Raw genomic sequence first — 12429 nt, 5'->3', positions numbered from 1 at the left:
ATAACAGCTTTTATCTTGCTGTTTAAGATTCTCTCTGTCTTTAACTTTGGTCCTTTTAATTATGATGTATCTTGGTGTGGACCACTTTGGGTTATCTTGTTTGGGACTCTCTGTGCTCCCTGGATTTGTATGTCTACTTCCTTTGCCAGGTTAGGGAAGTTTTCCATCGTTATCTCTTCAAATAGGTTTTCAGTTCCTTGCTCTCTCTCTCTCTCTCTTCTCCTACTGGTACCCTTATTATGTGAATGTTGGTATGCCTGATGTTGTCCTATTGGCCCCTTAAACAATGGCCTCTGCCAGCACTTCTGTCTGGAAGAAAACTGTCCCTCCAGTCTTCACCCTGGAGCCAGATAATTCTGTTCTTTCCTGTATGTCCTTGGCATCTTTCAAACTCCTGCCCCAGTGCTGGAGCTCAGAGAGAGTGAGTCCATCAGAGAGTAAGTTCATGTATGGGCCATTTAAGAAGATGCCTGGGACCCCAGCCACCCTCTGTCTCACTCAGCCACAATTTCTGCTGGTTTCCAAAGCCAGAATTTGTGGGAACTTCTCAGGAGTCCTGGGCTGGGGAGTGTGGTGTGGGGCTGGAATCATTAATTCCTCAGGGAGAACCGCTGCAGCCGATATCCCTCCCAATTTTTAATTGTCACATGTGGGTGTGGGACCAGCCTGTTATGCATCTCAGCCCCTCCTACCCATTTTGACATGGCTTCTTCTGTATATCTTTAGTTATAGGACTTCTGTTCAGCTAGACTTCAGGTGATTCTCAATGATAGTTGCTATGTAGCTTAGTTATAATTTTGATGTGGTTGTGAGAGGAGGCAAATCCAGCATTTACCTACTCCACCATCTTGACTGTAACTTCTGCTATATTTTTATTTTAACATATTTATATTGGCTACTTTGAAGTCTCTGTTAAATTCAACATCTGGTCACTTTCATAGGCATTTTCTGTTGCCTGCGTTGTTCTCTGGGTATGGGTCATGCATTCCTGTTTCTCTGCATCTCTTGCAATTTTTTCCAATAATATATTTTAGTAACTCTGAGTACTGGTCTTCTCCCTCTGGGGCTTACTATTGTTGTTACTCACTTATTTGTTTAGTGAACTGGATTATTTTAATGATGTCTATTTCATCCCTGGTATATGAAGCCTCTTATGTTGCTCCTCAGAGGGCACAGCATGGGATATGCCACAGTATCTCTTGGATGACAGTGGTTTTGGCAGTCCTCTGTTTACTGCCTCTTTCTCTGAGCACACTTGGCCGTTAAGCTTCACTAATAGCTGGTCGATTGCTTTATTGCTTTTTTTTTTAAGATTTTTATTGGGGAATTGGGGGGATGGGAACAGCGCTGGGGAACTGGGGGAAGGGGAACAGACAAGCCGCTGTTTTTTTTTTGTTCTTCAGTCTAGTTGTGGAGGACGCTGCCCCACTGGCCCAAGTTGGCACCATCACTGCGCTCTTTCCGGGCGAGGCAGATCAGTCGCCGGCCTCTGGACGGCCGCTCACCGTGGCCGCTGGCCGCTCACGCTGGCCGCTGGCTACACACGCTGGCTGCTGGGTACACACGGTAGCCCATGGCCACCCACTGCCACAGGGGCCTGAGCCCACGCCGTCGCCGGCGACCCACGGCAACCCAGCTCCAGGCTGAGCTGCCGCCCAGCATCTTAGCTGTGGAGGGCAGTGTCACCGGCCTTCACATGTGGGATCCGAACCGGGGCCCTCTGGCATCCCAAGTGAGTTCTTAACCATCGCGCCACTCGGTCGGCCCTGCTTTATTGCTTTTGACAATGCACTGAGGCATAAGTTGCTCCACAGATTCATGGAATAAATGTGGTTACTTTTCAGAGATCGTTTTTGAGGGGGAAGGGATGAGTAGATAGAGTATGATATGTTAAAGAGAGGGACAGATTTTCTCTGATGTTCTGATCAGGTCTTTATCTTAGACGAGGACTGTGAATCTGAGTTTTGGTGGTGTAACCTTTACATGTGTTCATGCATATCCTCCAGATATAATGCTAAGCCTAGCACACATGCCTGCCCCATCCCCTCATAAAGTTTTTGTTTTTCTATTTCCTTTCCTTAGCTGCAGTGGGTTTCTACAAGTGCCTTCAGGATATGAGCTTTGTTGTCCTTCTTCCTGTAAATTAAGTCTTTTGTTTACTGCAGGAAATATGTCTGGTTGGAATTTCAACAGTGACTGCTGTCTCCCTCTCTTAGCTGGCACTATGAGGCAAGCTTTCTCAGATTTTCTTTGATCTTCTATGGTAACACCGAGTGGAGTTTCTGGAATAAAGCCTGAAAGTGAGTGCAAGCCCCTTTATGTCTGTGGCCCTCAGAGAATTCAGTTCTCATGCTAGCCCTCACTCACTGTTTAGAAATTCGTTAGCAATTTCTAGCTAAATTTTCTTACTGGTCTACATGTTGTTCAGTGGTGTCAATCCCAGGTAAGCAAATGCTTGGGTCCTATTTCTCCCTCCGTGAGTCTCTCTCTAGATTTGGGGTAATTATTTCCCCATGACCTCAGTTCTCCAATGGTTTTAAGAAAATTTATTGTTTCACAGTTTATCCAACATTTTTCCCTGCTGTAAGTGTGAGTGGCATTCTTTTCAGCTCCTATTTAGAGCTTAAAGCAAAAATTGTCTTGTTCATTTTACAACTTAAATATAATATTTGATTTGAAGTTCCCTTGGTTTCCACAATCTCTTTTGCTCTAGTGACTTGCAGTGGACAGGGAGTTGGGTTCTATTCTCAGGAACATTTCTCTCCTTATCCCCAAAGCATTTCTTGTATTTGAGAAGGTAGTGAGGGAGAAGCAAAGTAAATATCTTATTATATGGCTGTCCTTAGTAATACTGACCATTGTTTGTTGGCTCACTGTGAACAGGTAATACGTTTAATAATTTCCAATGGCAGAAACTCTCTTTATTGTCAGTCATAAAGCTTTGTATTTTTTTCCTGTCTTTTTTCCCTTTGGGATATAAATGAGACTTTTGTAGGGATAGAAATAAAACTCCACAGCATAAAAATGTAAAGAATTTTTCCCTTTCAGAGCCAGCTACAACCTGGGTTTGACCAGATAATTTGGGTTTAAAGTAGAAGGGTTGAATCCTTCTCTCAGAGTCCAGTGAAATAACCCCAAGATCAGTAAGGATGGGGATGCAGTTAGGACAATGACTCCAACCAACATTGCTCATACTCCCAGAAGGACCTTGATTGTGCCTAAGCCTTTTTTTGTGATTTTGTGATCACTTCAGTTCTGTATCTGCCTGGTGCAGTGCTTCTGATGTTTGTGTCAGCCCAGACCCAAAAGTACAGGAGACCCCAGGCAAAGTAAACTTGCAAAGGCATATGGTCTTCTAACTCAGGAGAAAGCAAGTGTTACCACCCATCTGAATACCCATGTTCACTGTAGGCACAGCTCTGGATTTGGGGACCAAAGCAGTTAAGCTGTGAATTGGCATGAAATGCCTTAAAAAGGCATTAATGGTAGAGGAAAAAATGCCATTGTGAGCCTTACTCTTAGGTCTGTCATCTGAAGAAACATTACCACTATTCTGACATCCTAAAGGATTGGTTGGGAAAAAGGTGAAAATAAAATTAAAATCATTGGGTTTAGGAAAGCAAACTGGTTAAGCATTATCACCTACAGCCAAATAAACCTTTTGGGTTGTCGGAAAAGCCATGACGCATTTTTGCAATGAAACACATAGAAAAAATAAGTCATGACTTTTCCAACAACCCAATAGGTTCAAATCTAGGTTCTTCCTCTTACTGGTATGTGATCTTGCATAAATCACTTACATTCCTTGAGCCTCACTTCAGTCACCTATATAGAGAGTGGAATAACACTTCTTTCAGAATTGCTTGTCATAATTAAAAGAACTAGAAATATGACTGTGAATATCAGTGATTTATGTCAATTCTAGACCACAGTGTAGAAAAATTAGTGTGAGGTCCCCATATATACTTTTCCTTTGCTGCAGCAGTATCATGATTAGTCTGGATCTCTGGGGAACTAGAAGGAACAGAACTTCTCCATACCCAACCCTCATGAAGTTTGAAAAATAAACCTTTGTTGTGTTAAGCCAGTGATGTTTTGAGACTGGTAGCTATCATAGATTAGCCTAACCAGACAATTGCACCCAAAGGTCCTCAGACTCAAGCAACTGAATTACTGGAATACTTGTTGAAATACATGTTATATGTGGTAAATCTTTGGGGGCAGGCAATAGGTAGAGGGGATCATTATGGTAACAAAGAACTAAGTTGTCATATCGGAAAGTCAATAAATAGTGACTAAAGTTAACAGGTCAAGAAATAGCAGTTGTAAGTCATACATCTGGTAAGGGACTTGTGTCCAGAATAAGCAAAGAGCTCTTACAACTCAACAATAACAACAAAAAAACCAACCCAATTTAAAAATGGGTAAAGTATTTGAATAGGCATTTCTCCAATAAAGATATACAAATAGCCAAGATGCACATAAAGAGATGCTCAACATCATTAGCTATTAGGAAAATGCAAATCAAAACCATAATGGGATTCCACTTTGTACCCACTAAGATGGCCATAATAAAAACTACAGGCAATGACAAGTGTTGGTGAGGATGTGGAGAAATTAGAACCTTTGTACACTACTGATAGAATTATCAAATGCCACCCTTGCTTTGGAAAACAATTTTATAGTTTCTCAAAAAGTTAAACATAGAGTTACCACATGACCCAGCAATTCCACTCCTAGGTATAGACCCAAGAAAATTAAATTCATATTTATGCACAAAAAGTTTATAGTATTGTATGACATATATGTTGCTAAGAGAGTAAAGCCTAAGAGTAAAGACATATATGTTGCTAAGAGAGTAAAGTTTTCTCACAAGGAGAAAACTTTTTTTTTCTTGCTGTGTATGAGATGATGGGTATGAATTAAACTTATTGCAGTAATCATTTCATAATATAATCACTATGCTTACACTATGTAAGTATAATCACTATGCTGTACACTTTAAACTTATACAGTGATACATATCAATTATATCTCAATAAAACTGGAAACACAATTTTATTTTAAAAAAAGATTTGAAAAAATTATATTTGCTTCTTCCAACAAAAATTATTAACTATAATGTCAAATACTACACACTTGTGTTTTCTTTAAACCAGACACAGAACAAATAAACTTAGAGTACCTCTTCATAAAATAAATCAAAGCATTCAAACGAAGTTAAAGCAAATTTGGACATAATCATTAGCATGCTCTGAGTTTGTCTACATAATAAATTAAGGCAGAACCATCACTGCTGTATTTGTAAATTTTATATTTTAACTTCTCAATAGTTTATTTTAAAAGGCAAAAAAAAGTACATGAATGTTCAGTACTGATACATGCCAGAATATGGATGAAACTTGAAAACATTATGCTACATGAGAGAAGCCAGACAGAAAAAGCCATACATGGTGTGATGCCTTTTATATGAAATGTTTGGAGTAAGGAAATCCATAGAGGCAGAAAGTAATAGATCAGCGTTTGCCAGATGCTGCGGGGAAGAGGGTATGCAAACACTATTATGTGCTAATGGTTATGGGGTTTCTTTTTAGAGTGATTAAAATGTCCTAGAACCAGATAATGGTGATGGTTTCAGAACTCTGTTAAAATACTAAAAACCACTGAATTCCAGTTTGAGGTTGAACAATTTTGAGGGTAAATTTTGTGGTATGTGAGTTACATTTCAATAAATCTGTCTTAAAGGAAGAAAAAAAAGAAATAGCAACCTAAGCATATTATTCAGAAGTATGGAGGTAAATAGTAGAAGTCACCAAAAACACTTATGGTAGTTGTCTGTGGAGAGTGGGAACATGGAATGGCAAGACAGATTGCAGTTTTTAATAATAAATTCTTTTACACTGTTTCATTTTTTAATTATATACATATATCCATTTGATAAAAATTAAAAAGCATTAAAAACAAAGAATGAACACACAGACATTATAAGGACTGGTCAAAAGAGATTCTGATATATTGGATCTGAGGTGAGAGCCAGTATTCTTCATTTTTCAAGATAGGCAGGTGATTTGGGTCCACATAATCTGCTCGTAGCTAGAAAACTTTGAAGAACACTACTATATCCAATGTTAAAATCATTTAGCAATGCATTTTGGTATAATCTGCTGTGTTCCTTTTGGAATGGCAAGTTTCAGTTGCTAAAGAATGAAATGACGTGTTCAAGGTGATGTATTCAATCAGGTCAAGAACTAGGCCAAGAATTGAGGCCTTCTGACTTGATAATTAATGTATTGATTTTTTAAGCTTCTATTATGTGTTGTGGGTACCAAAATGATTAAGATAAATTCTTTGCGTTGAAAAGGGCAAGTCTAGTGGGCTAATTATAATGCCTGAAAAGTATATTAATAAATATTTTACAAAACATTTTTCCACATTTCATGTCAGGATTAATAAAACTATAACATGAGATGAGGGAACTTCTCCACAGTTCAGTAGGGAATATACTGGGGATTCAACTCACCAGAGTATCCAAGGAAATCAAAGGGGCTTTGTTTCCTTGAGGATTCCAGCCCATCAGGAGCATTGGGCCCTTAGGAGGGTTCTGGGCCCATGAGGAGAGGCACAGTGTCCATCAGACATGGCATTACCCAAGAGAGAATGGCACCCACCTCTCAGCTCTCTGGACTTATTCCTGGGCACAGGTGAGAACTCCCTCACCCTCCTCCAAATATCTGACAGGATCCCAGTCCTGCTAGTACAGGGGAGAGGTAGGAGCCAGCCCAACACAGCTCACACTCTCGGTATCTCATCTGATATTGCCAGCCCTGGAAAGCAAGTTGTATCCCCATTTCACGGATGACAAGACTGTCCCTTACAGCAATGGATCCATAATAACTGCCTGGTTGATTCCTCCAGCTTCAAGTCCCAGAGGAAATGTGAGTTTTACACATAATTGCATATCCTGACAACCTGAATTTGAAGTGTCTCCACTGCCTTCATAAACTCACTGAACAGTTATTTTGATTGCTTGGTATGTATTTTCCTATGTTTAAAAATATTTTATTATTTATTTTATGACAAAAGTAACGTGTTTTTTAGGGGAAAATTTACAGATGAGAGAAAGAATAATCTCCTGTCACCACACAGAGAAAACCATTATTTCTCTTTCGGTCTACTCAGTTTCATAGTTTTCCCTGTGCATGGATGTATTATGTAACTTTTTCTTTTCTTTTCTTTTTTTTTCAAAAATGGGCTGATGCTGTATATGCGGTTCTGAAAACTGATTTTTTTATTATTATTTTACAATGTACCATGAACATCTCTTCCATGCACATGGGTAGAAATCCCCTACTGAAACAGAGTGCTGTAGTTGGATCAAAAGGCTGCTGCCAACAAGAGTGACACCTAAAGCAAACTATCAGCTTAAAGTTAAAGCACATGGCCTGGCAAATACCTGCCAGGGAAAGCAGGGTCAGCAATACTCTCTCATCAGAAATGAAGGCCAAGGGCATTAAACATATGGTACATCTTCTAAGTCCTTCTGGCCCCTACCTCCGCCCTTCACTCCCCTGACACCCCGTTGGCCCTTTGGGGCGAATGGATCCTGCACATCTCTTTGCATCCAATGAAAACCACCCATTTTCTGTGTTTTCCTTAGCTCTTCCTGAGCCCTTGACACATCTCCACATTCTCTCATCTCCTCACTGCCCACGTGCCTGTCCTGTGAGTCGTCCTGATAGTCCTTGGGGGAATCGTCCGTCCCCCTGTCTGTTTTTCGTTTTGCTTTCCGAGGCACATAATCTTCAGCCGGGCGCTTCTCGGCAGCCCTCGGCTCACTCCCTGACTTTGCCTGGGGTTCCGGCTTGCCCTCACTGCGTGCTTTTCCCTCATCTTCAGACTTGCCCAGCTTTTCTTGCTCCCCAGCATCATCTGGCTGTCCCTCGTCATCTGGCTGTCCCTCGTCCTGAAGCTTTCCCTCATGGTCTGGCTTCCCCTCCACTTCGGGCTTTTCCTCCTCATCTGACTTTTCTTCATCTTCTGTATCTACTTCATCTATTGTCTTTCCCTTGCTTTCCAGCTTTCCTTCATTTTCACTGTAGAGTTTTTCCATGTTGAGATGTCCCCTCCTTCGCTTGTCCTAGGAGACAAAAAGGAGACAAAGGAGTCTGAGATCTTAGGTTATGAAATATAGGACCTGATAGTATCTGCCTTTATGATTTAGAGTTTGCCTCACTCTGTCCCAACTTCCAGGTACACTCCCATTTATACATTTTTTTCCCTTTCCTTCCTACTTCTTAAAAGTTTGCATGAACCAAAACTTCTGTCTTCCTTTACATTTCAGTGGAGAGTGCTGAGAAGTGTGTAAGAGCAGATTTGTCCCTTAACTTTGCTCTGCCCTTGGTTATTTCCATACAATTCTACCTGGGTAGTCCCAACTTACACTGACCTGCAAGAATCCTGGCTAGTTTCTTTTTTCTCTTGCCTGCAATTGTAAGACTTATAGAACTAGAGACACCACAGAACAATGACCAGTTCTCAGATTTCAGGGCTACTCTAATACCCTCAAGGGGCTTCACAGATACCACACCTCCATCTCTCACTTCCGTGCTCTGTCCCCCTTATCCTCACCAGCCATAAAGCACCATGTTCCCTTAAGGTCCTGACAGAGGCCATGTATTCTGATACTGCAATAGGAAGGCTTGGAGGAGGGGTGGCAGATAGTGTCCTCCCCAACTTCTGCTCAGGTTTAAGTCACCCCTACTCCCAGGCGTCCTGGAGCAGTTGTCCTCTCTTACTGACCTGAACTGAGCTTGCACGTCTTTCCTCTTCTTGCCTGGGTTGGTGCGTACAACCACAGACCCGAAGACCTGCAGACAGACAGAAGACAGATGGTGAATGAGGGACTGAGAAGTGGATGACTGGCAACAAGGACACTGACTCTTTGGATTCTAGTTGTCAAAGCTTTACCAACTCCTCCCTCACCTCCCTTGCATTTTCCCTTGAGTCTCTGATCCCCCTCTACAGCCCCTCCTTAACAGCTTCCATTTTTCTGTCACTGGGCAGTGGCAGAGAAAGATTATTTCCAAAGTGTTTCTATGTTTCTGAATCCTCCTCCCAAATTTCTATCTCACTTTTTCTTGTACTAAAATAAGTGAAGTACAGGACAGCGATGTTCAGAAAGCAGATCTTGCTGTGCTCAGGTCTCTGCCTTCCAAACTCCCTACCCCAGGGTGCCCAGATAGCACAAAGCCCATCACTTCTCTGAAAAAGGTGATGGTAGAGTCAGGGGGCAGGGCAGAAATGTCCCAAACATTCCTGCCACCGCCTTCCTCACCACATACACATTTTTCTGCAATGCAAGGGACAAATTATTTCCAAACTCAGTAAAATTTTTGGTCCATGTAGCCTCCTCTCAACCCTCTCTAGTTCAGACGCCACTCCTCCGCAGTAGGGAGCTGATCTCCAGACCGAACCTCACTCCCCCTCCTCTGCAGCACCTCCCTCCCCACCCCCTCCCCGCAGCCCACCATTTCTGGCTCCAAAATGGACGGAAGGTGGAGAAGAAGTACAGAGGGTGCAGGCCTGGCTCTTTTAAGGGATCTGCCACCCCATCCCAGGATCTCAGGCTGTGCCCGCCTCCAGCCGCTCTGCGGGGATCAGGCCATTTCCTTGCCATCCTCCTCCCCCGCACTCTCCCTCCACCAGACGTAGCCCGATAGTCTGCCTCCTTGGAGATCCTAACTGGTACCCATTCTCAACCCTTGGCCCCTCTCCATCTCCTCCCACCAAGCTCTCCATTTCTTGCACCAAACGATAGCCTTCGGGGGAGGGGCAGAGAGAATTCAGTCCAGGACCCGCTCTGGTCTTTGCCCTCTGCCACCCCCACCCACCTCAGAGGTCCGCAGGCGGCGGTGGATTTGTAGTCTTCGCAGGGAGATGCTTTCTTTTCCTCACATTTCTTTCTGCGATAACCCTGAAGTTATCCAGAGAAATAAGAGGTGGTACCCAGACCTCTCCCCCAACACTCACTCTATTTTCTGCGCCAAAATGTGTGGGGATGAGAGGGGGTGGCTTCTGGAAAGCAGACCGGATTCTCTGTAGCCTCTGTCCGTGATCACCCCTACCCCGGGGTTCTCCCCAGCCCCCCACTCCACCCTGTACCGACCTGCCGGGCTATAGGGCAGATGCCCGCTCTGTCCCTCAGTCTGAAATCTATCTTCTTCCACGGAAATAGGGAGCTGGTACCTGGAGGAGAGGGACTTCTGCACACGTCGGCTCCTGATCACGTGAGGGAAACGTCACCAGTGGGCTCGGGTCCCTATTTCCCCTCCCACCGGGAGAAAGTGCGTCAGGAGCCAGCCCACTTCTTCCCTTCAGTAGCCCCCTTGTGCCTCGCCTCCTTTCTGGCTCCTCTCCTCACCGCTTGAAACCCTGTCACTCATTTTGGTCTTTGCTAATCCCAGAGGTCAACAGTGGCCCCCTTCTCCCTGTGGAATGCGTTCTGTTTTATCAGGGAGGGGCTGTATCTTCTAGCCATTAGCACATCTATGAGGAATTTTTTCTTTTTCTTTGATCTCAGAGCACCTAACCCTTGAACCTACTTCTCCGCTCAGCCACTGATACTCATATCTCCTGATCTCTGAACCTTCACGTAATAGGTACAGGGTGAATAGTCACATAGGAAAGAAGGTAGTTGAAATAAAGGTTTTAATTTTTTCTAATTTCTTTTTCAGTTTTATTTAATTTACTCCTTTCCTCGTGGGTTATTTTTATAAGCAAACCTTTAAATAAAGCTATTTTCATTTGTGGAGACAAAAATGTGTTTAAGATACAGGGAAAAACTCACAAGATTCCAAAATCCTGAGATCAAGTTACATTCATAACATTATTTTTTACTAAATAGAAAATTCTATTAGCTACATACAAAATATTTTTAAATTTTTTCATAAATAGCTGGTTCTGTCACGTTCTACTAAAAATACATGTATTTAAGGTTCCCAAACAATTGCTGAGTGGTAGGTAGACTTGCTGGAATCCGGTGGCTAACACAGTATCAGTCTTGAAATTTTGGCTCATAGCTATTTTCATTCAGAGGTTTAGCTGTGAGCAAAGGCAGCTGAGGATCTGAGAGATGTAGATATGGTCTGATCGTTTCTGCCTGTCAAGAGGGAAGGAATATGCTGTTTCCTAATCCCTTTTCCCCTTCCAGATCCTCTCATCCTTGCATTCAGGCAGCTGACTGTTGTTCACTTCAAAAATATTCATGGGGAGGTGACCAAGGTGGTGACCTGCGTAAATGCCTTTGTCTCCTTCCTCCCTCCCCCAAATTCCCACAGAGGTAACTCAACCCCAGAAGAGATGGGAATGCTGCTCTAACAACTGGAAACCAAAAAAATCCCTTCTAGATCCCTGCAGCAGAGTTTCCATAGAGCCTGGAGAAGTGATTGCTGGTAGTTTGAGCCTCCAGACCTGCCTGTTCTGTGCCCTATTCTCATTGCCAGATGGAAGCTTCCTTTGCTCTGCCTACCTACCAGCTGACTTAGGATGTGCAGCCTGCTGGGTCTCAACTTCAGTATCTTCACTTTCAGGGCACCTAGAAGGAGTCTAGCCATGCTGCAGGGTTGATACCTGCCAGTCCAGATCCACTCTGGCACCCTGTCAGCCACATGAGGCAAGTGTCTAAGGAACTGACATGCTGATATACTGATTGACCTAAACCAGGTGTTCTCAACTGAGGGCGTTTGTGGACCACCTGAAATGGTATGCAAGGTTGCATATATTGAAGAGGTAGTAGAGTACGTACACTTATGGAAATATCTGTACTCTAGGAACCTGAGAAACCCTGATATATGAACAGATTGACATCATGTAGAAGCAGAAGCTACACAGTAGGAAAAGGACAGAGAGGAGGAGAAGATGCTACTTGGGAATAAGACAGGAAGGGGAAGGCACAAATGACAACTGAGCCATGTTAAAGCAAAAGCACTTACTCCTGGGTTTCAGGCATTCTTAAATAGAATAACCTATGAATCCCCTGGAATTATGTTCAAATTTGTGTGTGTGTGTGTGTGTGTGTGTGTGTGTGTGTGTGTGGTGGAGAAGGGATAGAATATGTACATTTTTACTGGGTGTATACATTTTCCTAGGATAGGATCCATTCCTTTCACTAAATGCTCAAAGGGGTATGTAATATAAAAAAAAAAGAAATGAAGGACAACTGGCCTAGAGTATATAATTTTATGTACATCTTTTTTCAAATAGGACTATCTTTATTTTAGAAGAAATTAACATAACATAAAAATTATTCATTTTAAAGTGTACAACTCAGTGACATAGTACATTCACAATGTTATGAAACCATCACCTCCATATTGTTCCAAAACATTTTCATCACCTCCAAAGTAGACCCCATACCCATTAAGCATTCAC

At 42.6% G+C, this 12429-nt stretch overlaps 1 protein-coding gene across 4 annotated transcripts; it reads right to left on the bottom strand.

Annotated features, from left to right (window-relative positions):
- Window positions 1-5098: 5098 nt before the first annotated feature.
- TCEAL5 (transcription elongation factor A like 5) lies at window positions 5099-10294 on the bottom strand. Of its 4 annotated transcripts, XM_019631714.1 has the most exons (4): window positions 10166-10294; window positions 9891-9973; window positions 8800-8867; window positions 5099-8137 (listed from the first exon to the last, which is right to left on the bottom strand). In XM_019631714.1, the coding sequence occupies exon 4, from the start codon at window positions 8108-8110 to the stop codon at window positions 7511-7513; it is 600 nt and encodes a 199-aa protein (XP_019487259.1). In that variant the 5' UTR covers window positions 8111-8137; window positions 8800-8867; window positions 9891-9973; window positions 10166-10294; the 3' UTR covers window positions 5099-7510. The 4 variants fall into 4 exon arrangements, with proteins under 4 accessions (XP_019487259.1, XP_019487258.1, XP_019487262.1 ...); XM_019631713.1 differs by lacking the exon at window positions 9891-9973; XM_019631717.1 differs by lacking the exon at window positions 9891-9973 and having other exon boundaries at window positions 10246-10273.
- Window positions 10295-12429: the final 2135 nt, after the last annotated feature.

Source organism: Hipposideros armiger, unplaced genomic scaffold, assembly GCF_001890085.2.
Source record: "Hipposideros armiger isolate ML-2016 unplaced genomic scaffold, ASM189008v1 scaffold_1043, whole genome shotgun sequence".
Taxonomy (NCBI): Eukaryota; Metazoa; Chordata; class Mammalia; order Chiroptera; family Hipposideridae; genus Hipposideros; species Hipposideros armiger.
Note: the sequence above shows the minus strand (reverse complement) of the source record. Positions and strands in the feature narration are given on the sequence as shown.